Source organism: Xyrauchen texanus, chromosome 21 (assembly GCF_025860055.1).
Source record: "Xyrauchen texanus isolate HMW12.3.18 chromosome 21, RBS_HiC_50CHRs, whole genome shotgun sequence".
NCBI lineage: Eukaryota > Metazoa > Chordata > Actinopteri > Cypriniformes > Catostomidae > Xyrauchen > Xyrauchen texanus.
Window position 1 is genome coordinate 25073465 of NC_068296.1, and position 26230 is coordinate 25099694.

The following is a 26230-nucleotide window of genomic DNA, read 5'->3' on the forward strand; positions in this document are numbered from 1 at the left end:
GTGTGTGTGTGTGTGTGTGTGTGTGTGTGTGTGTGTGTGTGTGTGTGTGTGTGACTAAGAGGGTGCTTGCTTGACATTAGCAGTGGTTTTCAGTACAGGGAAGCAGTGTGTGACAGAAACACTCTCACTACAGATCATAGAACTATGTTGATATGTAATACCCTGTGTGGGTGTTCAGGAAAAACTCCTGTGCACTGTGGTTCTCTGAAGTAATGGAATAAAAAGCTTTTGTTGATTTGTCAACATGTAGCCGTCAGTGTATTTTTGGCATGTGGCCACATGCAGTTCATATTTGATTTTGAGGAAACTTCTGATCTTTTTTTTTCACCCATTTATTTTTCATTTGAATATCACTAACTAGGTTTTTACATTTACAGAAGAAAATGTGAGCGATGCTTGCCCATGCAAAAGTCACCAGTCACCACCTTGATTCGAGTGTGGTTGCCAGGGCATTCTATATAGTTGCTAAGGTGTTCTGATTGGATTTTGGCATGTTGCTGTGTAATTTTTGGGGTGTTCTGGGTGGCTGCTGTATGGGTACAGTTAATATTTTATAAACATGTGCTCCGTTCCATTCAACTTGGAAAGTCGGAATTTCCAACTCAACCTTCAACTGCAATTTCACCTAGATGTGGTTGCATGATATCACACAAACATGTCGGCACCCCGGGAGATGCACAAAGTTAAATAATAAGCATTCACTTTTAGGCAATGGTCCTACATTACATGGTAACAAAACTTGTTTAGCAAATGTTTGTATAGACAGGCGTAATGGTAAATTATACTATCTTTTGATAAAGCATGAATAACAAATGGCAGCATTGCATAGCATCATTTATCCTCCACTATTCGGTTAAAAGTGAGATCTCTGTTGACAGTTGAACATCTGCTAAGATAATGGGAATATTGCTGTTTTGAATTGTTTTCATATTGCTCAGAAGAAATATGAATATGTAGAAGAATACCGGTATGTAATTTGTTTGTCAAGTAAGGGTTAATGCCCGACAAGGTGTCCATTGTCAGGTTTTAATGGACGACGGCGAGGTGTGAACCGGCCGACGCTTATACCATGGTCACTTGCCAAATAAAACATTTTTAAAACATTAGTTTATATTTTAATTAGGCTAAATCTAGTTTTTACAAATAATAACTTGCCTGACGGTTTATTTAGCAACCGGAGATATTTATAGTCCGCTCAGCTTGTAGAACCCTTCAGGACTCAGAAATACGTGGATGGTGAACGCTGGTATCTTTATCGCTTTTTTGTAACGCTTAATTATTGCTTTAAACACAGCATTACAGGTCATGAATCTGGTGTCAGTTATAATATTGAATTCCCTTATATGGCGGTTGATACCGGCTCTCAGGCTCCTTAGGCTTGTAACGCTGTACTCTCCTCCTGCCTTGGTTGTCGGGACAGCTGCATAAAACTCCCGCAGGGTCTCATTCAGAGCAGCAGCGGTGTAATTTTCAAAGCTGGAGTCCATTTATTTTTGAACAATAAAGTCTCTGAGTGTATTTACTGCCCATTTCGTATTTTTTTTTTGTGTTGATCTCATCTTTTTTGTCTTCTATTTGATTCAATTCTCCCGGTGTTATCTCTTTGTGTCGTTTCTCCGTTTTATTTAAATTTTTTCTTTCTTCAGCAGCATCCCAGTCGTCAAAGTTGTCATATTCTCCATAAATGTTAAAAGAAATAACGAAGTCGCTCATTGTTGTATTAGTAGGCTATGTAATATCTAACTAACGTTAGATGTTTGTTTTGATAGAGCAAATTGTTAACGGATACTTTGACTGCCTGTTGCTATGGTTACTCACAGCTGTTGTAGGCAGCGCATTTATTTATTAATTTCGAATGGTAAACAGGCAGTTTCACCAGACCTACTTTACTAGGTGTCCTCTATCACTTTTTAACGGACACCCTGCAGCCAATCAGAATCGAGTATTCACCCAGACCATGGTACAAGTAGGAATATTCCACATCCGACTTAAATGGAATGCAGTGTAAGCCACATAGGTCTGTTCAAATAATAATACTTTCAAAACATGGCCAATGAAGTCATCATATTCGCGATTACAGTTGGGAAAATTCAATCTTGATATCTGAATGTATACATATGTCAATTTAAAACACTGTTGTTAACACAGCCACTACCAAACCACAATGAAACATGCAAACTGCATTTGAACACTAAATTGAATATAGTAATATGAAAGAGTTTCTTACATTTTTGGCAATTTACCACTTGCTCTGCTATCAATCCACCACATGAGTGTTTTACTCATCTCCCATAGTGAATTGATTTAAAACGCCCTCTTGCTCTGTGCCAGTGGTTGAATACAGATAGGGTTTTACCCTAAAGCAATTAGAAAAAAAATCAAGGAAACAGTATTAACACAGTGTTACTCAGGTTACTTAGGATTTTGGGTGTCTTCTGCTGGTAAGGTTTTCTCTGATCATCTGCCAGCTGTTAATTTCTCTATATTGCAGTCACAGGACATGTGATCTGATGAAAACTGAAACTACACAGCTTTATTATGTATACAAAATAGTGTAAAATGGTATAATGGTTTCTTTGTGGAAATCTATTGTGTGTAGGCTAAATTTTTGTGATTTCATACTCTCCTTGGAAAGATTCTATTTTTTTGTTGTACTATTTATAGTTGTAGTTGTTATTTTGCCAAAGAGGAACAATCTGAGGCATGACACAGAAGAGACGTCAGCTTGGCACATTCTTCCCCAACTTTAGCAATGTCAATATGTTCAATGATCTATTAAACTTTAGGTTGCCTGGTCTGTTAAATGCATTCTGAAAGTATGTTGATATTTCATGCACAAGCATCACTGTAATTAGGCATGTACTTTTATTTAATGGCCATTAGTTAATGTAAGGTTAGTAAAACTTGAGAATTAATTTTGAATAAACAGTATGCTGAAATGTCTCAATTGATTAAGTGTTGATAATCTGGTTTGATGTGAGGATATTGTGGTTTTCAATTGGTGCATTATGTTCTGAAATGGTCATGGGCAGCAGGAAAAAAATCAATGTTAAAGGCGAATTATTAAAATGCAACTAACCATTTAATATTGCATAGTTAGGATAGCAAAAGAAAAATGGAAGAAAAAATGCTTCCTGCATCTTTTGATGTTAGCGTCAAATGCTATGCATCCAAAAGCATGACATTTCCTCACCCTCAAACCCTGAAAAAAACTGCGAAAGATTAAAACATTTATTTAACAGACTATATTAAATATGGCTTGCATTTGATATTGCGTGGGGTTGCCACTTTATTGTCAATGTAAAACCTGGGCACCAAAGCGAAACCAGAACCATGATGGCCACTCTTCTATATCCAAACTAGATTTTTAAGTAAAGCGTATTTTATCCCCAGTACATGACCAACAGTTGATTTTGTCTTTTCTCTCTCTTCCTCTTTCTACAGCAGGCAGACAGTCAGTGGCAGTGTAAGTGCCAGTGGCAGCAGTTACTCTGGCTCCAGCTCACGCTCAAGGTCTCGATCCTCTTCTGCCTCACTTTCTCGGTCCCGCTCCGGATCCCACAAGTCTCGGTAGGAAGATTTTTTTGGACACTCAAAATACAAAACAAAAGATTTTTGTTGCCAAATATTTGCTATTGTAGTTTGAGGAGACAGCTATCAAATCTATTTGTGTGTAGAAGATAATGTAAGTTAAGGATGCTTTGAAATAAAACTAGAAGAAAACAAACTTTAATTATTCATTTTAATTATTTTATGTCATGTGTATTATTATTGTAATTTATTAACCTACATTTTATAATATATTTATTAAAATAAAATGTAAACATAACATAAGTTTAAAGATATATTCTCTTTTTGCAATGTACTTGAATCTTACCTTGTAGAAAAAAAAAATTCTTGTTGTGTGTTTGAGCATCTTCCAAAGAAGATGGAATCACTGTCTATGGTGTTTCACAGGTCTCTGTCAGTCAGCAGCGTGTCGTCTGTCTCTTCCGCATCCTCCAGTAGCAGCTCGGTCCGGAGCGCTGACTCTGATGACATGTACGCTGACCTCGCCAGCCCTGTGTCCTCTGCCAGCTCCAAATCACCCACTCCAGGCCACGCTCACAAGGACAAGGGCCCTCCGCGGGACAGGGGTCCCAACAAAGACAGAGGTACTGTGACTAAGTATGCTCCCAGTCAATGAGATCATATCAGCCACACTCTTTATCACTGTCCTGGGAAAAGTTCATTTGTGGTGTAACTGCATTGTCATTGAGCTGCCAGGAAGAACTAGTTACTATACAGGGCTCAACATTAGTACATTAGAGGGCAAAGCTGCTGGAACCCTATAGTAATAGTACTGATTTTCTTATTTATTATTTTTTTCTGCCCTAAAAGTGTCTGGGTGTCTGAGACCTTAAGTCGTGGGACACTAAGCTTGGCAGGATGATCCCAAACTCCCCTCCCCACTACTCATACACACAAACACACACCCATCTGACCCTAGGTTGCGCTATAATAAACACTTTTACATTTTGACTCGTATTTCTGCAACCGTAAGTGCTAGAATCAAAATTCCATCCAAAATTTCTATCAATAATTTTTTTTCTGCCTTTTTGAATTTTTTGAAAAACATACTTTTTCGAACTCCTCCTAGACAGTTTGTCCGGTCAGCACGCGAATGGTATACATCATCTACAGACACCCCCTGACAAAAACGTATCAAAAGAATTTCGATACATCAAATCATTCCGAAGATATTAACGATACAATTCTTTTGGTTTAATGCGATTTGAGTAATTGATCGATATCTAATCAACACTCCAAATGTAACCAAACTCTGTACACATAGTCAACGGGACATTTAGAAAATGTCAGCTAAGTTTTGTACAATTCCACCTCTAGGGGGTGCTACAACTATAAACAGTTGCCCAACTTTACAGCCGTTTGAGCGAAAAAGTTCAAAATAAATATGCATCATCTTGGGTTCAAATGCTAACATATTCTTAAATATATCTCAGCTGTTATTTCATAACAACAATTTGTTTATAATTTTCAACCAGTGTTTACTGATGCTTCTAATACTATTAACTCTTTCCCCGCCAAACACGGAATTTTCCGTGTTTTATGAAAAAACGCTTCCCCGCCAAACACGGAATTTTCCGGGTTTCCGTGTTTTAGGTGTTATACGGTAAGGAAGACCCCTGCACATGTTTTGAAAGAGTACGCAACTCTTTGATCAAAGAAACAGACTGCGATCGTCTCAAACATGAAGAAGTGGAGTATTGAGAAGCTCAAAATATCAGACATAAACATGCCTTTTTATCAGCTTTTTGTCTGAAATGTTGTTTTTTGACAAAACCTACCTCTGTTCAAGTCGCAATAAAATAAAATCGTTTTTTTTTGCCTAAAAGCAGAGGCTCAGATCTTTATTGTGATATATAGCATCTTCATATATTCATGGAAGAAAATATTCTGCGGGCCATTAAAGTTTAGCGAAAATCGTCAAAAACCCTGGCGGTGGCTGGCAACTTTTTTTTTAAAACGCTGGCGGGGAAAGAGTTAAAAGTAATTTTTGCAATTATGACAACCTCATTATTGAATGTTTGATATAGTGACAAAGCAACAGTGACCCCATATGGCATCACCTTGGCCCCAGGCCAGTAGGCCATCCTTATTGTTGAGCACTACTGTTGTTTTATATTTGTGGAATTTGTTAAACATCATTCTACTGTAATGTGTCACTACTAGTCATAATTTCAACTTTTATATCATTGTTTTGTGTGATATCCTTTCAGGAAAACCCCCAAAGAAGGATGAGCCTTTCAAAGATGAGAGGAAGCGAATGGACCCCTCCAGTCACCCACCCAAAACCAGCTCTGGCATGCCTAGATCTGGGAACAGGGGACACCCCATACATCCACCACTTCCCATGGGTCCTCCAGGAGGATACGGGTCTCACAAGGATATCAAACTCACCCTGCTCAACAAGGTAAATCAACTAGAAGGGACATGCTTTGTCATCTAGCTGTGCAGAAATGCATTATGGAAGAATTACTTCTTTATTTCCATTTTGTCAGCAGCAAACAGACCGGGGCAGTAGGAAGAGGTACTTTCCTGCTGATAAAGAGAGACCCCCTTCCCCTCTAAGCAAGAGGATAGCACTGTCACCTGACAGAGGTAAACAACAAAGCATTATTCCCCCTGGGAATCTTAGATGCTCCTAAAAAGTGAAGATCACTTCATACAGTTGTGGTTAAGCTCTATCCTCACAGGATGTCCAAAAATCCAATCAGTGGTGCACCACACAGTAATCTGCTCTCTCAGTTCCTCATGCACCTGTTGTGTGGTTTTAACCCTTTAAGCTCGGATGTGTCTGCCTATGAGCTTGGGCTGTCAAAAAAGATATCAAAATATTAGTAACTACATTCTTGAACAACACAAAATGGGTATTGTTTTAAAGCTTAGAAGCTGTACTTTACAATGCATTTAGACGTTATGACCAAAACTGAACAAGTGCATTGAAATTTGCAAACAAACCAGTGTTATGTTTTGATAATTTTTTAATAATTTTGCACTGTAAATAATATCGTAATTGTTAAAAACATCAAGGTTATCAATTAGCCATGTGTTATATGTTGTTGGAAAGCTCTCAAACTTACTTACATGTTACAAGTAAGCAAGTGTGGCTTATAAGCCGTGCTTTCACCTTTACTTCACGAAAAATAAACGGAACATAAAATATCACACACCATTACTTAGAGAAGGGGATTCCCATTAAAACAAGCCCACATACATGTTAATTGGATGCAATGATCATTAGATAATCCACACAAAGCACATTGTGCACATAATGTGTTATCTGGCTAATCACACTTTAGCTATCCTGGATCAGATGACTTCATCAGAAATTATGTAGTTCGTTATCCAGCGTCATGGAACGCTAAACTAAATGTAGTAGGATTCAGATCGTTTCGACGAGGTGGAAGTCATCCAAATATTGGCAGAGAGGAGCATTCACTCCACCAGGAGTGGGCGCAAAGTGCATAACACCGACTCAATGTCTCAAATGACACAGAGTGGAACAGAATGAGACCTCGTTACTCATGTCTGCATGCTTTTCAGAGAGCATACCTTTATACTGGTGTGTGTGCGCGCATCAATGTACCCCTCAAAGTCACAATGTAATCAATCTCAAAATTAAAAATAAGCTCCCTCTTTGACACGTTTGTGTTTTGTTGTCAGGTAATTGTCACTGAATTTTGAAGTGAAAAGTCACAACATACTTGATCACCATCGATCATCTTTTTTATGATCGATCATTGCTGCCACGTCAGTACTCGAGTACTCATGCCATCCCTAGTTTGCATGTGTATTTAGTTCTTATGTACTTTATTATCTTTTTATGTAATGATTATGTTTGTTTTGTTTGGAGATGCTTTTGGACAATAGGATTAATTAATTTTGTTGTAATTTTTTCATAACTTGATTTCTTATCATATCAACACAAACCTTTACTCCATTACAGATGACATGATTGGGGACAAAATGCAGTTTTTCATAGCTACCTTATTTATGCCTTGAGAGATATAATGTCAAAAATTTAAATCATTATACTGAAAAATAAGGGGGAAAGTTAGTTTTTGGCTCTTTTTTTCATCAGCAGTTTCTGAGGCTGAGTCTCTCACAATTTATCATAATCTATATCATTAAGAAAATAAATCTTTACATTTTATTCTTTAAAATTATGCCAAACAATTTAACCTCTTTGTTTGTTTTTTTTTTTTTGGTTTTGTCTTTAATTTTGAAACCTTTAAAAACACCTTTAGAGCTTTAATAAATGTGTCCTTCTCCGGTCAATCTCCATAGGGCGAGACAGGAGGATGCCCGGGAGGCCCCTGCTCTCTCCCAGGATGGATCGTCCCAAAGGCCAGGGTCCTCGGCCTATGCCACCACCAGGAGAAAGGTACGCACTGTCACTTTCATTTTATTCACACTCGTTTGAGTGTCCCTTAAAATATATGGGAAATTCCATTAGCTACCTTGTAACACAACAAATTCATATAGGTAAAATTAACCTGAATGTTAAAAAAAAAACATTTGTCTTTGTTTGCGTAAGTATTGTGTTAAAGGGTAAAATCCCACTGATATGTTCTCTTTGTACAGACATAAAATATAGATGTCAAATACTGTGTAAGGAGAGATAAATCATGCATATTTATGATTAGACAACATATAAGAAATCCCCATGTTTTTTTTTTTATTATTATTATTATTCTTTAGTTCCCTTTTTATACACTCTGTGGACCTTGTACAATCAAGGTGTTTTAACAGATTTTAAAATTACCTTTGATTCCTATTCTATAACTTAATTTCTTTTTTTAACTCTAGAAAGCGTCCTTTGTCTCCACCACCCAAGTCCTCTGGGAAAGGTCCTGCTGCCGTGTCTGCAGGTAAACCTCCTGCACCTGTGGCTGCATCTGGTCCTGGGTCCGCCTCTAGTTCCAGCTCAGGCAAGCCGAGCAGCACACTTTCTCGTCGCGAGGAGCTGCTGAAACAGTTGAAGGCTGTCGAGGACGCCATAGCACGCAAAAGGGCCAAAATCCCTGGGAAATAAACCACCATGTCGGCCCGGCCTCGGACAGCTTCTGTGACATCTTATTTCTTGATTCCCAGCATTTGTCAGAAATGGGAAAATGGTCACTGTTCATTAACTCACAGGACATCGCATATGTCTCCAGGGGGAAATAAGAGACCACCTTTACATTTCAGCCCAGTTTTCCCTCAGAGAGAGGTTGTCTAGATTTTATATTGATGTGATAAAGTTGAGGAGTGGCACTGTTGATCTTCATTTGTTTGTTTTTGCAGGAAGATGGAATCTTTACTGTAGTCTCTCAAAGGACTGTGTACATCCAATGCATATTTTTTGCTCTCCATCCTCCCTTAATTCCTTCACTCTTCTCTTTCATAATCTATTTTCTTTTTCTATTTGGCTCCGAACTTTGCCAGTTTGGCCAATCCTGGACACATCCGTACATTTGATGTCTTGCTCTTGGTCAAAGGCCCTGGAACCTCATAGTTAGCAAAGTCCACCTTAATCAATGAAATTGTCTATCCACCTCCATATGTTAAGCATTTCATGACTACTGTTTCTCACCATGTACAAATATTCTAAGCCAGATGACTCCGCAGCTGTTACTTCAAGTGTATGATTCTATAGAACCAATGACAGTGATGTAAAGTATTGCTTTTATAAGTTTCTGCACCCCCCCAGCTTCAAATGTAAACTAGTTGTCCCGCATTTTTTGTTGAGAATGTGAGAGGCTGCAATGTGGACACCTGGAGTTAAGGAAACATTTCCGCCTTGCTTTTTGTGAAAGAAAAAAGCTTCTAAATAAACTATTTTGATAAAGAGAATACATCTTTTGATTCCTATTCCCTCAGTTTAAAGTTCAGATAGCATCTAATTCTAAGCATTCTCAGTGCTTTCTGCTGCCTGTGCGCAGGTTAACCGTTGGTTGATTCTTGAAGGTAAACCTGTTTGATCTTCCACTTTACTACCTCTGCAGGTAAGAATGATTGCCTACAGCAATTCAATGAGATGAGTTCATGGACAGGGTAGGAGCATTACTCATCTTCCATTATTGCATTGTCCATTTCTTAATCTTATATTATGTGCACGTTTATTACGTCATAAGTTGAGGTAAATAATCTTCTTGGATACGCCCACATTTTTTCAGGATCAATTTTTAATTATGAAGCCAATTTATTATTGTTGTACACTTCCGATTTGGTGTCAGTGCAGCAGGATATAATATAAATGGCTGTAAATGTTGAAATTGTTGTTCAGATAGACAAGGAATTTATCATGGTGCAGGGACTGGCACAGTACAAAGTGTGAATACCAAAAATTACCAAAACTTAAAGTGCAATGTCAGAATTGTTTTAGGATTATTAAGAGGCAATGTTTCCCCCTTGATGATACTTCAACTGTTTAATTATATATTATTATATATTATATATATTTAGTAATGATTAAAAAAAATATATACACTGGTGGCCAAAAGTTTGGAATAATGTACAGATTTTGCTCTTATGTAAAGAAATTGGTACTTTTATTAACCAAAGTGGCATTCAGCTGATCACAATGTAGAATCAGAACATTAATAATGTTAAAAATGACTAGTACAATGTTCGGAGCAATTTCAAGCCTTCCTCAAAACAATGATTGACTGATGAGTTTCTAGAGAAAGCAGTTTCTTTTTTGACCTCTATTGCATACTGTGGCAACTCAAAAACAAAGACAATGATAAGCTTCATTTAATGAACCAAACAGCTTTCAGCTGTGTTTGATATAATGTCAAGTGATTTTCTAGTACCAAATTAGCAATGTAGCATGATTACTCAAGGATAAGGTGTCGGAGTGATGGCTGCTGGAAATGGGGCCTGTCTATATTTGATCAAAAATGACTTTTTTTCAATTAGTGATGGTGCTGTTTTTTTACATCAGTAATGTCCTGACTACACTTTGTGATCAGTCGAATGCCACTTTGGTAAATTATAGGACCAATTTCCTTCTGAAACCGCAAAATCTGTACATTATTCCAAACTTTTGGCCACCAGTGTATGTTTCATTTAATTTTGTTAAAACCGACACAATTCAATTTGAAGGAATTCAGAACTTGAAATGCATAAATCTTAAAATAGGCTAAAAGATATATTTTTAATGAAGTTTCACATTCACCAACATCTATCCAAGACAGTGAATGCAGATATCTGCAATATCAGATAACATAAAAACAGAGGGATTCACTTTTTGGCCCCCACTTTTAAGCTTTTGGAGCATTTTTGTTACTTTTGGTGGCATTCATTTTAGTTTGCAATGTGCAATGAATGCTGCATCAGATATTGCAGTGCAAATTACAGTTTGACATCAGAATGTATGTGAAATTAAATGTTAAAATAACTAATTGGGTGCATTAGGGCACATCACAGTAGGGCCAGATCATTACGTTGCTCTGTTGCCTACTCCCATTCTCTGTAGTCTTGACCAGAAGTTGAATATATACAAGTTATGCATTGAAGCTTAGGGGACTCCTGGAGAGCTGTTTTTTCTGAGTGGTTGATCACGATGTGATTTTGGGAAATTCACTTGGTCTTGTCCCAAGTTAATCTTGTGACGGCAAACCCACAAACAGCTAATACTGCACTCAAAGCTCTTAGTTAATGAATGACCTGTTCTTGAGAGCTATTTTTTCATGTCCAAACCATCCAGGGGGCTCCCACACTTTATCACCTACTTGCTGTTCCAGAGATTTGAAAAGGTCACGAAATGACTCAGAAAAGGGAAATTTAAGGGAAATACTAGTGATTCCTATCTATGTTAATTTTTTTATTTTTTATTACATAACATGATAAATTCATTAATTTGAATGTACACATTAGTTTATCTGAAATGCAGGGTCATTTTGGGCTTTCTAGTTGGTTTTTCTTGTGAAATTTTAAGACAAATATTTGTCTTACAAATATGTAATTACTTTTCCTATGAAAACAGGACATGCATTAATGGCTAAAAGAATGTTCTCTTAATTAAGCAGCTTAGGCTACTCACTTCAGACTGTTGCTGTGCAAGGAGAATACACTAAAATCAAAGTAGTTGACGTTACATAAATTTTTAAGGCAATCTGTTTGCAAGCTTTTTCTAAGAATGCTTGAAAAGTTACTTATAACAATCCTGTTGAGAATTTTGCTCTTAAGTGTGCGCCTCTAGTTTTCTAATGTAGGCCTACTATGAGTTTTTTAGATTCTGCATCCTAAAACCTGGTAAATTGGATGTGCATGCCTTGGATATTTTTTCTTTTTCTAAGTAACACTTTTTTGGCTCAAGTAAAGTAAACTTAATTATTTAAGTTTACTTGTAACTAGTAAACTTAACTAATCTGCAATTAAAGTATCTTTGTTTTTATTTAATTATTAAATTGAGTTATAGCACGTCTTATATAGTATAAGTGAAATTATTACTGAAATCTAGGTTAGCCATATGGCACATTGGATTCTCCTCAGTACTTAGCGCACTATATAGGCTCTTTTGTAAAGTACGACCGAGTAAAGAAGAATTATTTGAGTTTAACAGGCTCCAGGGTCACCAGACGTCACACTAATCAGCCTCATGGTTACTTGACACAAATAACAACTATTAACCAGCTACAATAAAACAACATCTTTAATCATAAGAATGATAACTATATAAATTGTTTAATAACAAATATATTTCTCCATAAATTTTTACCAAAAACACATAATTTATACAAGCGCAAGTGCTTATGCGTATTACACACCGCTATAATTGTGTATTTGATCATTTTAAGTTATTTGTGCTCCAAGCCAAAGTTTAAAGTATTTATATATTTCCATTAAGATTCCAAAATGTGACATTTCAATTAGGAACACTTCATTATTAATGACAAATTTAGGATTTAGAGAGTAATGGTAACTGAATAAAAACTAGTAAGAATGGTACAAATAAAGCATATGTTGAGTTAACTAATTTCTTTCTTTATATATATATAGTATTTAGATACAATGAGATTACTGATGATATGAGGGGGAATACCCCATCTCACCAAGACATCAAGTGAAATGATTGACCGATTATACAGTTTTGCCTTAATTGTAGCCTACAACAATAAATAATGGGTAAAAAGTGTTTTGTGATACTATTAACTACAGTAATCTTAAATAGCCTTATACTGATTGATTGTGATTATTATGACACATTTTCAGGAAAAAAAGTGAAGGTCTCATGAAGATTTTTGTTTGTTATGTTTTTGTTCCATAAACAATAGCCTATAATGCCGTCCCTCTGGTCTATAGGTTATTCAGATGAAAGCGGAAGCACGGAAGTTAATATTTATTAATATTTCCTGGTTGATTCGGACTTTCCCAGGTGTTGGGAGACTGCAGGTGAGCTGCCTATAAATGCAGCCAGCAATGCAGGGAAGTTTAGAAGCCTTATGAGCACCCGCTGAGCATTAATATATTATTTATAAGAGCGTTACCTGAAATTTTTATTCTAAAACCTGAATAAATTATGTGGGTAAGTAATAAAACATTCACAAAATTACGAATATTTCTAAATGATTCAAAAATTCTACGACAACCTGTTGACTTCTTTTAATTTGTGTGTGTATGTGGTTTTTTTTCCCGCTTGCAGACTCCACTGTTATTTGGAATAATTGTCAGTTTCTTGTCGGAGATCGTCGTGGAAGGGAAACATTTGGGATGCTATCATGAATGTGAACATGGGTTCAACAAAGTCCAGCAAAAGTTGCTTCGAGCCTTGCATGTATCCCAACACGCACCACTACCTCCCGTTAACCATGCAGCGGTCTCCTGTCCGGCTTTCTTGAGCGAGCTGTCAGGTCACGAGCGCTCTTCATTAGGGCGCAACAAGCGCTCACTCGCCCCCTGGCGGATAAGGTATGTATCGCTCGCTCCACAACCCAATTAGACTACCTCATTTAGAGTGGCGCCATATTTGTCGTTCTGTTGTTTAAATCTGTGTTATACATGTACATAGCCTATTTTAAGTATATCCTTCACAGCCTCGGTTTCATTCAAGTTAATTATGGTTCTACTCTGAATAAGGTCTATAGGACCTATTATGTCTTAGCTGCTGTTCAGATTGTTTGTTGCTGAGGCTTAAGAATTGTCAGAGCATTTTCATACTGTTGCATAGCATTAAATAAATAAACGTAATATGTAGTTTTGGGGGCCAACTAAAAAGTCTAATGTGGCTGTTTTAATTGTATTTTCAGAACTGTGCATAAGCCAGATATGTTGCCCCAAACATATGAGGAAGCAGAATGTTTGTGTGATGGATGCATCATTAACGGCATTGAAAACATGAGCTACAACTCTGTACCTGTAGAGGAAAATCGATTATTTCTGAAGAAGGTCAAGTGTCCATTTGACGAGAACAAATACTCTTTAGAGTACGAATATGTGAAAGTAACTGTGGCCTGTACCTGTGTGGTCCCTAAACAGTAATCTCGTATAGAGGACAGTATTTACCAAAACCCGTAGAGACGTGTCTCGTGTACTGTTGTGTTTGTTTTAAAATGCCATTTTTGTAAGTGACTTACTTTGTTAGATATGCTTATAATTATAAGCTGAAGAGGTTGCATGTTTCACATGACTTTCACATTGCTTTTAACCCACATGGACTTTCTTGAACAGAAGACGTATTTGTATTATGGTAAAACACTAATTTATATTGGCTTTTTATTTATATAATAATTTATTGACTATTTATTTAACTTATGTGTGAATATGAATCTTGTGCCTGACTGAATCAGGCAAGGACCTCAACTCTGTCAAAAACAGAAACAGTGATACAAAATGTATCTTATATTGTGATGTAAGAAATGTATTAGAATGTTTTGTTTCCATAAACCTTGTAATTTGTCCTGATGGTATTATATTTATATAGTGTAAAACTGAATAAAATCTATGCTGATCTTCATTGATTGATTGATTACTTCATTTATATATTCATTCATATCTGTAGATTATTATGTTTTAACCTCCTGGGATCCCAGAATTAATTTTTCTCCACTAGACATTGTTTTTTGCATATTTTGTTTTGGGGTGAATTTTGTTTGACAAAAGTATAGATTTTAAAGGAATATTGCAGGTCCAATAAAAGTTAAGCTCAACTGACAGTATTTGTGACATAATGTTGATTGCCACAAAAATGTCCCTTTTCATAAAAATAAAATAATAATATGAAAATAAATAAATCTGGGCCCATATTCACAAAGATTTTTATCCTACCATGGCATGGGATGAGAGTGAGTAAATTATGAATGAGTTGTCATTTTTGGGTGAACTATCCCATTGTTCTAATTGTTATTTTGAAATAATTATATTTTTAATAAACATAATTTACATGAATTTTAATGTTTTGATATTAAGTTTGCTACACAAACACGCATCTTAAATATTTTATTTAAATTGAAACACTACATATAGTTAAAAGTTCTAAATTATTAAAAACCAATTGCAGAATTAATTAATGATAAGAAGTTAAATAAAATAAGTGGCAAATTATGTTACATATCATATATTTAGCTGTATGGAATATACTGTATAATAAATAGGTCTATCAGTTGTATATATAGGACAGAAAAGAGTAAAAACACACACACACTTTCAAACACATGGAGCTGCGATATTACATCGTCCCCATTATAATAGTTTTTCCTCAATCGATATGCCAAAGGGGGCAGCGATATTCAGAAAAGGACAGCGATACCACCATGTGGAGGGCCGGATCCAGCCTGTAAGGCCAATATTTTTGGCCACAACTGTATGTCAGCATTTCTGTTAACATGCACATGAATACATAGAGGCATCTTCTTGTGAATCAGTAATATACTTTTGTTCTGTACTGTAGGTATCTTCAGGTTCCAGAGGTGGAAGTGCTGGAGGTAAGGCTCTGATCCAAGCACCCTCTTGGCTGAGGCGTCTGTGTGGACAGCTGCTGACTGAGAGGTTAATGCAACCTCATGGGGTCCAAGCTGTATTGAGGGTTATCCAAGAGGGTACCCGATGTAAGTAGGAATGTGACTGAGTTATGTGTCTAGAACAGTTCAAATAACATTTTATAGCCAATGTTATTATTGAATTTGATGTTTGTTCATGTGATTGTGTTGAATCAAGTTTAAAAACAAAGGAGGGATTTTCGCATTGTACTCTCACCTGGGTATTTCTCAGTTTTATTTTTATGTTGTCTGTCCAGTGGTTCTAATGTATGCAATATGGTGAAAACACTTGTTAGAGTACCAACTGTGACCTGTTGTCTGGGAAAGTACAAAAATTAACTTAAAAAATGTGCAGAGGAGACAAAAACCATGATTTTGTGGCTAAACATGTTAAAAATAGGATTGAGTTTGGGATATGCCAGTGAGTGGGAACATATGTTTTGCATATTCTGTAAACAGCGCAGTGTCAGAAGGTTCTGCAGTTATGTAGTCGCCATCATTATTAATTGCCATTGGAAAAATATGCATTTCCATTTAGCACGTCAGTTTGGAAAATTCCCTATATATTTCCAGTATGTTTATAATGCCAGATTAAACTATTTGTATTATTTTTTTTATGTTGGCTTTGTTTGGTTGGCATCTCTGACCAGCAGGTGGAGAAGTTTGACACTGTAGCCAAGATCCTAGCTGCCTGTTCTCAGCAATCCACCCTCTGCTGAGAGCTACTACAGTCAAGTGTGTCCATAGGTAAAAACATCCAATGTTTCTGTTTTTACTAAGAAAAGAGACTATTGCCATAATTATGTTTTAGACTTTTAGTTGGTTACATGTGTTGAACTATGAAATAATAGCAAATATCTGAATCTGGATTTAAAGTAAAATAAAAAAAAATATTTATTCACCGTCATCTCCTTACAAACTGTATGGCTTTCTTTCCTCTGTGGAACAAAATCAGATATTTGAAGAATTTACAAGCTGAATATTGTGACAAAGGACTGTTAAAATCCAAAAAGGACATAAAAACATCACAAGTCAAGTCAAGTGGTTTTTATTGTCGTTTCAACCATATACAGTTAGTACAGTACACAGCAAAACGAGACAACGTTCCTCCAGGACCATGGTGCTACATAAAAACAACAAAGGACCAACACAGGACCACATGAGACTACACAACGAAATAAAATACCTATATAAACTACCTATATATACCTATATAAAGTGCACATGCAAACATGTGCAAAAAGTACAGGACAGTACAACAAATTACTGACAATGAACAGGACAATAGACAGTGCAGCGCCGACCAGTACTCAGTAGTGCAAAAAGATGACAGTTTCTAAAATGTAAACATAACATACTATGAGATAGTGTTCTATGCACATAGCAGTTATTGAGGTAGCAGACAGTTATAAAGTGACAGTTATTAAAGTGCAACTCAGGACACGTGTGTGTCAAACCAGTCTCTGAGTATTGAGAAGTCTGATGGCTTGGGGAAGAAGCTGTTACACAGTCTGGCCGTGAGGGCCCGAATGCTTCGGTACCTCTTGCCAGACGGAAGGAGGGTAAAGAGTTTGTGTGAGGGGTGTGTGGGGTCGTCCACAATGCTGGTTGCTTTGTGGATACAGTGTTTTTTGTAAATGTCTTTGATGGAGGGAAGAGAGACCCCAATGATCTTCTCAGCTGTCCTCACTATCCTCTGCAGGGCTTTGCGGTCCGAAACGGTGCAAGTCCCAAACCAGGCAGTGATGCAGCTGCTCAGGATGCTCTCAATAGTCCCTCTATAGAATGTAGTGAGGATGGGGGTTGGGAGATGTGCTTTCCTCAGCCTTCGAAGAAAGTAGAGACGCTGCTGGGCTTTCTTGGTGATTGAGCTGGTGTTGAGGGACCAGGTGAGGTTCTCCGCCAGGTGAACACCAAGAAATTTGGTGCTCTTGACGATCTCCACAGAGGAGCCGTCGATGTTCAGCGGAGTGTGTTCACCTTGTGCTCTCCTAAAGTCAACAACCATCTCTTTTGTTTTGTCGACATTCAGGGACAGGTTGTTGGCTCTACACCAGTTCGTCAGCCGCTGTACCTCCTCTCTGTATGCTGACTCGTTGTTCTTGCTGATGAGACCCACCACGGTCGTGTCATCGGCGAACTTGATGATGTGATTCGAGCTGTGCATTGCTGCACAGTCGTGAGTCAGCAGAGTGAACAGCAGTGGACTGAGCACACAGCCCTGGGGGCCCCAGTGCTCAGTGTGGTGGTGGTGGAGATGCTGTTCCCGATCCGGACTGACTGAGGTCTCCCAGTCAGGAAGTCCAGGATCCAGTTGCAGAGGGAGGTGTCCAGGCCCAGCAGGTTCAGCTTTCCAATCAGGTGCTGGGGAATGATTGTGTTGAATGCTGAGCTGAAATCTATGAACAGCATTCGAACGTATGAGTCCTTATTGTCTAGGTGGGTGAGGGCCAGATGGAGGGTTGTGGTGATGGCATCGTCCGTTGAACGGTTTGAACGATACGCAAACTGCAGTGGGTCTAGTGAGGGGGGCAGCTGGGTCTTAATCTGCCTCATGACGAGCCTCTCGAAGCACTTCATGATGATGGGTGTAAGTGCGACGGGACGGTAGTCGTTGAGGCAGGACACCGAAGACTTCTTTGGCATGGGGATGATGGTGGTGGCCTTGAAGCACGTTGGAACAACGGCGCTGCTCAGAGAGATGTTGAAGATGTCGGTAAGAACATCTGCTAGCTGGTCTGCACATCCTCTGAGCACTATGCCAGTAATGTTGTCTGGTCCAGCAGCCTTCCGTGGGTTGACACTACGTAGAGTTTTCCTCACATCTGCCGTGGTAAGACAGAGCACCTGGTCGTTGGGAGGAGGGGTGGACTTCCTCGCCATCACGTCGTTCTGCACTTCAAACCGAGCGTAGAAGTCGTTCAGCGCATCTGGAAGGGAGGCATCTTTGTCACAGGCAACTGATGTTGTCCTGTAGTTGGTGATGGCCTGGATGCCCTGCCACATGCGCCGCGTGTCACCGCTGTCCTGGAAGTGACTGTGGATTCTCTGGGCGTGTGCGCGCTTTGCCTCTCTGATTGCCCGTGACAGTTTGGCCCTAGCTGTTCTTAGGGCTGCCTTATCGCCTGCTCTGAAGGCGGAGTCTCGGGACCTCAGCAGCGTGCGCACCTCCGCAGTCATCCACGGCTTCTGGTTGGAGCGTGTGGTGATGGTCTTGGAGAAAGTGACATCATCAATGCACTTGCTGATGTAGCTGGTCACTGATGCTGTGTATTCCTCCAAGTTGGTAGAATCGCCATATGTTGCAGCCTCCCTGAACATGTGCCAGTCAGTACACTCAAAACAGTCCTGAAGAGCAGAGATGGCTCCTGCTGGCCAGGTTTTCACCTGCTTCTGAAGCGGTTTTGTGCGTCTGACGAGCGGTCTGTTTGCTGGAATTAACATAACAGAGATGTGGTCTGAGTAGCCGAGGTGGGGGCGGGGCTCCGCCCGGTACGCGCCTGGGATGTTTGTGTAAACAAGATGAAGCGCGTTCGCCCCTCTCGTTGCAAAGTCCACATACTGATGGAATTTAGGGAGCACTGTCTTGAGATTTGCATGGTTGAAATCTCCGGCGACAATAAACAGTCCGTCGGGGTGAGCGTTCTGCAGTTCGCTCATAGCCCCATACAGTTCACAGAGCGCTTCTTTAGCGTTAGCGCTGGGGGAATGTAAACTCCGGTTATGCAAACAGTGGTGAATTCCCGTGGTAGATAAAAGGTCTGCATCTAACAGTCACAAGCTCCAACAGCGATGAACAGTAACTAGAGACTAGCATAGAGTTCTTGCACCATTCCGTGTTTATGTAAACACACAAGCCACCACCGCGAGTCTTACCGCAGAGAGCTGTATTTCTGTCGGCACGAAACGAGGCGAGCCCGTCTAGCTGAACGGCGGCATCCGGAACTCTGTCGCTGAGCCACGTCTCCGTGAAAACAAAGACGCAGCAGTCTCTAAACTCACGCTGCGTAGCCTGCTGGAGTCGGATATAGTCCAGTTTATTGTCCAGGGAGCAAACATTTGAGAGCAGGATAGACGGGAGAGCCGGCCGGCTAGGGTTTGTTTTTAGCCTAGCATGGACCCCCGCCCTCTTTCCGCGCTTCCGCTTTCTCGCACACCGCTTACGACGTCCTCTCCCCCGGCCACCGGCATCAGGCGACGCCGAGGGCTGGAGGCCTGGTCTCCGTAGCAAGCCGAGTACGCGTAGCGCCTCCTGCAGGTCATCATGCAGCTTGGTTTTTGCATGAGTCTTATATTTGAGTAGTGTCTGGCGATGGTAGACACGAACACTGGTTGCTCCGATGTCCATGTGTTGCAAAAGTCGGGCTTTTTTAACAAAAATAGCACCATTGTGGATCCGGAGTGGCCGCTGCGTGCTACCGCGCCGCCATCTTGGATTCAGAAAAAGATAAATTAGAAAATGTGATGTGTACGCTATATTCCAAGTCTTCTGAAGCCATGCGATAGCTTTGGCTGATTTCCAAAGTCATAATTAATAGAAAATAGGGATGCAGCGAAATTTAATTTGAAAATAAAGAAATAAAGGCAGAAAATCTTTGCTGAAAATTTGAGCACAATCTGTTACTTTAAAATATGGTAATGCTCACTTGTAGGAAAAGTGTTGTTTATGTTGCACATTAAAGTCCACATCCCCAGAAGTTAAGTGATCGCTCTCTTGGTCATTAGAGCATTTTCCAGTGCTCCGATAATTTGTGTTATTATGTGTCATAGCCGTTACTGTCAAGTTGGGTTGCGCAGTCTACTGGTACTAACAAAATATTGTGATGCCAAAAATCTAAAACGGTACGATATCATCTTGTTGCTCATTTCTGTACCATTCTACAGTCTGGTGCTATTATCAAAATGTTATGGTTTGTGACATTTTTTAGATGAAATCAATAAATAAATAAATCAATATTGATATGGCCAAATGTAATCATTAAACAGTGGAAGGATGTCATTTAATTAAAAAATATGCAGTCTACATATGCTGCACACTTCAAAATAAATGAGAGAAGCTGCATATAATATCTTTGGAGTCAGATACTGGAGCTTCTGTATTTCAAAGACAAACTGACTGCACTGCAGTGCCAGAGAGTTGCCACCAGGGTAGCACTCATCATGGTGCAAGTTTGCACAGTGATTCCTACTCTTGCCTCTTTTCTCCCCTCTTCATCGCTGTGCAGAGGGATCAGGTTAGTTTGTGTGTTACTGCATTTTTGCTCATTAAGCATTTTATATTGGCTGATTCAATAGAGGTTGTCATGCTGTAAAATTTATAGAGCTGCATCATGTTGCACACTACTGGTGCTTGAATTAATTATTAAGGCATGCATCTTTTGAGCATTAACAATGAACTGATAAGCCAACAGTGTGATGCTTAAACATTTTAATGTTTTTTGGAACTAATAGGGATTGTTCCCTATAGCATACCTTGTCAGGAGATCCTGATATGGTGTCTATCTCACGCAGAGCATTCAATAACTCTTTCAGTGCTGAAACGCCTGTGTGGTGTTCTGAGAGTGGTGGGCAGAGTCAGACATGGCTTTCAGTTCTCACCTTGTAGTGAGGGAGGAGCCAGACTTACAGTTAGAGAGCCTATCAGATAATTAACTGAGAAACCTACAAGAATCATGCACTGCATTGTATGAACAATCATAACATGTGTTTTGACAGTGATGAGGATGATGCTCTGTATGAGAAGGTCCCATGTGAGCAGTGGATAGTGCTGTGTTTTGGTCCAGCTTTTAGGAGAGATGAAGGATTGCGACCTGCCTGGAGAGTTTTTCCTGCTGTTACCTGCAGGTAGTGACCTCTGCTGGAGTGTTTTGGTTCAACAGTGTTGGATACCTCAACATTTTGATGCCACAGTTTGTATTAATTCTATGGCTGTGAATCGATTAAAAAAATATTACTTATTTTTTGCACATTTCTCTGTGATTAATTGTGATTAATCGTGTTACATTAAAACAAATATTAAAATATAATAATACATATATTTACTTTATACTTTGTCTCAGAGTATTTTTTTTACAGGTATAATTCTTTTATTCAAATATATGCAGTGCTGGGAAGGTTACTTTGGAAATGTAATAGGTGACAGATTACAAGTTGCCCTATTTAAAATGTAATAAGTAGTGTAACTATTTCAATTACTTTATTAAAGTAACTGATTATATTTTTTAATTTCTAATGAATGTTTTCAACTGTTAATCATTTTCAAACATTTAAACCAGGCAGGATTAACCTTACAATAGTACTCAACACTGATTACTGTCAGACTTTCAAAATCCTTCATCACTTGAATTAAGATTGTAATAATGTAATTTTAAAGCACAGCCACCACAAAGTCAGACTTTAGCACCTCTTTTTACTTCTAGATCATATATAGATTTAAAACGTATTGGTGCCCTGAGTTGTGAACTAAATGACCTTGTGAGTCATTAATGTAGGTTATGCTACAATGCTGATATAAATGTAATAAATGTAATATTAGATCTAAAATGGTTACCAAAATTATTCAAGGAGGAAAAACATTAGCTATATATTTTCTGTCAAAGGGTTCATAAATAGAAGTGTGGCTGGTAAAGACGTCTTTAGCTAGCTAGCAGACTGGCTAATTTGTTATGAATGGAGATTGACATCGTTAAATAAACTACTGGACATCCACCAAGCAATACAGAGCTAAAATATATCTTGAAAACACATAAGTAGCATGGTGTGGCAGGTGTGGCAATGCATTTCCTACTTTATTTAATGACTGCTTAGTTAAATGTTGGCTAAGTTACATACTTGCAGATGCTTCCTCAGGATAGCATTTTAGTAGTTGGCAAAAATATTTTGCTCTGAACAGTTACATTTGCGCCCTTTTCTGATTTCTGGATGAAATGCTTTTTAAATTTCAAGCACTGGAACACATTTTTATCACTCGCCATGGTGGCAACTCTCATTAAGGTTGTAGACTAAAGCTTTCAGCGGCAATGCGGATTGATGTAATTGGCAGACGTGGTGTGCTGCAAATTCAAGCAAGAGAACCAATTAAAAGCATCAGAATAGCATCGCTTTACTAAATGGCCTTTAAATGGCAGGAGGTATCGTGCACATCAAAAACAGGCAAAGCAACAAATTAATATTATTCAACATATCCTAGCTTTTTACAGAAACTATTCAGATGTAATCGTTTGTAATAACCCTTTGTAATCGTTAACATTTTCATAAGTAACTATAATTTAACTACACTTTTTTTCTCAGTAACTGTAACAGATTACAGTTACAATGTTACATGTAACTAGTTACTCCCCAACACTGAGTACATGTATACATGCTATAAAATCAGTGGATGTGATGTAATAACAGTTGGGCAAAATCTTCTGCCATTTTCAAATGGGCAGATTTAATATCAAAGCATTACTGGCAAGATAAACTTGGTATACATTGCCAGTGCATTATTACACACTACACATACAGATTTAAAACAAACTGAATGCTGAAGTTTAATTTGCTAAAGTTTAAAATCTCAAAACAATGATTTGTTTCTGGCGATCGTTCAATCTTTACCGCGCACACACTGGGTTTCTCTCCATTTTGCTTCTGACATTGGTTCAGATGACAGTGAGTGAGCATTTTTGGGCAATGTGAAGAGATATGGCTGCTTGCTTGACCGTATCTCTCTCTCACGCCTGGCTCATCACTTGCGTGTGAAGTCCCCATTCTCTGTAGAGTAAATCCACTCTTGTGTGTATTATGCCTGGGGCATGCATCATTCGCAATGAATAAGCATGCACTGCTCCACACATTAAGTTTCTGTGCTAGGATGTGCAGTCAAGTCGAGCATGTAAAAAACTGATACTTTAATAGTTGACTGTTTAACTCATAAAAAAACCGACACAATTAATAATCACAGAAATTAACATGTTATATTTTCCGGCCCTTACTTTAAACAATGATTGAATTGATAGAAATTTTACTTTAATCAACTTTAAAAAGTGAAGTGTATAATTTCTGTGCTGCTAGTGCCACAAAACGGAAGTGCAAAATTTGTAACTGTTTTTAAACAGGTTCTCAAACACACAACATGTCTTCCAATGGATTGCGATTGGGATTTTGACATGGAAATATTGCATTCATGACCTTTAAGTTTTTTTTTTTGTATTTGCCTTCTTGTGTTTGTCTTAAAGATTTCTTTAAAAATCAATCCTGTCTAATTTTCAAGTCGATACCGAGACATGTCACAGATGTAACAGACACATCATATATTGAATGAAGCATTTGAGAACCATCATGCTTCACCTCTTACATTAATGTAACAGGTTTAAAGGGAAAAGAAGAGGTGAGAACTGACTTGACAATATAAATATTAATTTAACTATTCACTTAAAACCAAAAACACACAAACATATACACATACAGGGCAGCTGCTTGTAGCGCTCTCCTGAACTGTCTCCTCCGGCAGACTTTATAACTCTCTTTGACTTGATTAGCCTGATTAGGGTCCAGGAGGAAAGAGTTGAGCAGGAATTAGACACATCATCTATGATCCTGCTGGAGTTCAAGCTGCACCAGTTAGGGTATGAGAGTAGACACACACAGAGACTGGCTCTACTCCAGGCACTGGCCATCATGTGTGAGGGTCTGCCACATACAGCGCTGCTCCGCAAACCCACTCAGGTGCGATATAGAAGAATAAAGTAACGTGATTTCAATGTTATTTAATCAGTACAATTCATTATACTGTGTTCAGTTTTTTGGTTGAATTGTATCAAGTAAATAAAATAGGCTTTTCCATGTAAGTCATTGTATTAACATTTTTTAAACTCCTTTTCTTTAGACTAATTTTCTGATCACTTAATCATTTGTTTGTATGCTCTGATTCTGTTGGGGTGGCTATTAAGAGAAACAGTGTTGTCTAAAAATAGAGCACATCATCTCTTGGCCACATCTGTTTCATTTTACTGACTGTTATTTAGGGCACATATATGAGCGTTGCTGATATTGTTGCACATGCACATGAGGCAGTTGTGCTACTTTAGATAGAGTAGGTTTGATCTCACACAAAGTTGTATGCCAGCAAAACAACCTCTTTCTCACTACCCACAGGTAGTTGGGTTCATAGTGTCCATACTACAGATGGCTTGTGTTGGTCTGGAACAAGGCATTGACAGTCCAGTGGAGAGTCAGACTCAGTATGGGCTAAATAAAATTTACTGCTGTTTGTCAAATATTTGATTATAGGAAGTGTAATCAAAGTGTAATCAAACTTGAAATCATGATCGCCAAGGAGACTACTGATGTCAAGATTTATTGTGAAGTAGTTACATTTTGGTCTGTTCTCACCCAAAATCAATTGGATCGCTTCAGAAGAAATTGATTAAACCATTGGCATCATCTGCGATGGCATGAGGGTGGGTAAATTATGAGAAACTTTTCCTTTATGTGTGAACTATTCCTTTAAAAAATACAGTGGATTTTGACATCTGTCAAGTGTTCTGTGAACAGAGCATATAAACAGGTACAGAAGTGCTATACTCATATTAATTGAGAGACTACATGGAATATTTGCTTTTTTAAATATTAGTTTGTCCCAGAACTATTTAATGACCTGCAAAAAAGGGGGGTCACGTAACGCCATGCAAGGGTCGGACGTGTGAACAGCAAGCCCTGCACACTTTGCTAGTTTTAATACTTTTTATGTCATAAACCGGTGATATTCAATACACCCTGATTCTTAACTGTTCTAGGAAGACAATATGCCAACAAATTAAAAATCCTTGGGCTCTGGAGACATTAAAGACACTTACGTGTTCAAGCTGAAACCCCTCCGGAGGCCTCGAGGCCATGACTCAATTTGGAGGGTGCGGTGGAGAAGATTCAGCGTCAACTGTCGAGCATGATGCAATGCTGATGAAGATCATTGCTGACGAGGAGGATCTTGCTGTAATACTTCAATCAATCACTGCCATGGAGATGAAATTCACTGAGTTGGTTACAAGAGTATCTGATGTTGAGAAATGGATCGATTATCTGCAGTCATCGGAGAGGGAATTAGCTGCTAATCCACTAACAACCAAGGTGGATTTGGAATGTGTTTGGGAAAAGTTGTAAGACCTTGAGAATTGTAACTGCGAAATAACATAGAATAGTTGGAATTCCTGTGTGAGCAGAGGGTCAGGATATGGTAGAATTTTTGGACAAGCTCTTTCTGAGTCTGCTCGACATAACAGGCCATAAACTGGAAATCGAGCGAGCTCACAGGGTTCCGGCTCAGAGATTCGCTGAGGGAGACAGGCCCTGATCAATTCTGGCCAAATTTCAGAGATCATCCGATAAAGATCTCGTGTTACGTGAGGCGAGGAGCAAAGGAAGGCTTTCTTGGAAGAACCACAACGTTTTCTTATTCCCAGACTTTGCGAATTCATCAAGAGAGAAACGTGGTCTATTCAAGGAATGCATCAATGGAAGGTCCCATTGCACTGATGTTCCCGGACAAATTGAGAAAAAAATATTTAAATGCCCTCAGTAAGCGATGTCCTTCATAAAATCAATGGAATGAGTAAATCATTGTGTGGCACTCGCGTTGCAGCTGAATGGACCTGACTCACTGAACATTCACTAGACTGTTCGAGGAAACTGGGCTCCTTTTTTTGTTTCTTTTTGCACTGGTTCCG

The 26230-nt window shown here is 38.6% G+C and overlaps 2 protein-coding genes and 1 pseudogene across 2 annotated transcripts in view; all 3 read left to right on the forward strand.

Moving 5' to 3' along the window:
- LOC127661368 (zinc finger CCCH domain-containing protein 18-like) overlaps window positions 1–9392 on the forward strand; it is a 50463-nt gene extending 41071 nt beyond the window's left edge. The window contains 6 exon segments of the mRNA XM_052152019.1: window positions 3445–3570; window positions 3958–4154; window positions 5781–5974; window positions 6063–6162; window positions 7852–7948; window positions 8374–9392. Of these exon segments, the coding sequence (XP_052007979.1) occupies window positions 3445–3570; window positions 3958–4154; window positions 5781–5974; window positions 6063–6162; window positions 7852–7948; window positions 8374–8599 (940 nt within the window). The 3' untranslated portion in view covers window positions 8600–9392.
- Window positions 9393–12931: 3539 nt separating this feature from the next.
- Window positions 12932–14495, forward strand: LOC127661372 (interleukin-17C-like). Its single transcript, XM_052152026.1, has 3 exons — window positions 12932–13078; window positions 13196–13461; window positions 13800–14495. The coding sequence occupies exons 1-3, from the start codon at window positions 13073–13075 to the stop codon at window positions 14029–14031; spliced, it is 504 nt and encodes a 167-aa protein (XP_052007986.1). The 5' UTR covers window positions 12932–13072; the 3' UTR covers window positions 14032–14495.
- A 761-nt stretch (window positions 14496–15256) lies between these two features.
- Window positions 15257–26230, forward strand: part of LOC127661479 (transport and Golgi organization protein 6 homolog) — a 29083-nt pseudogene continuing 18109 nt past the window's right edge.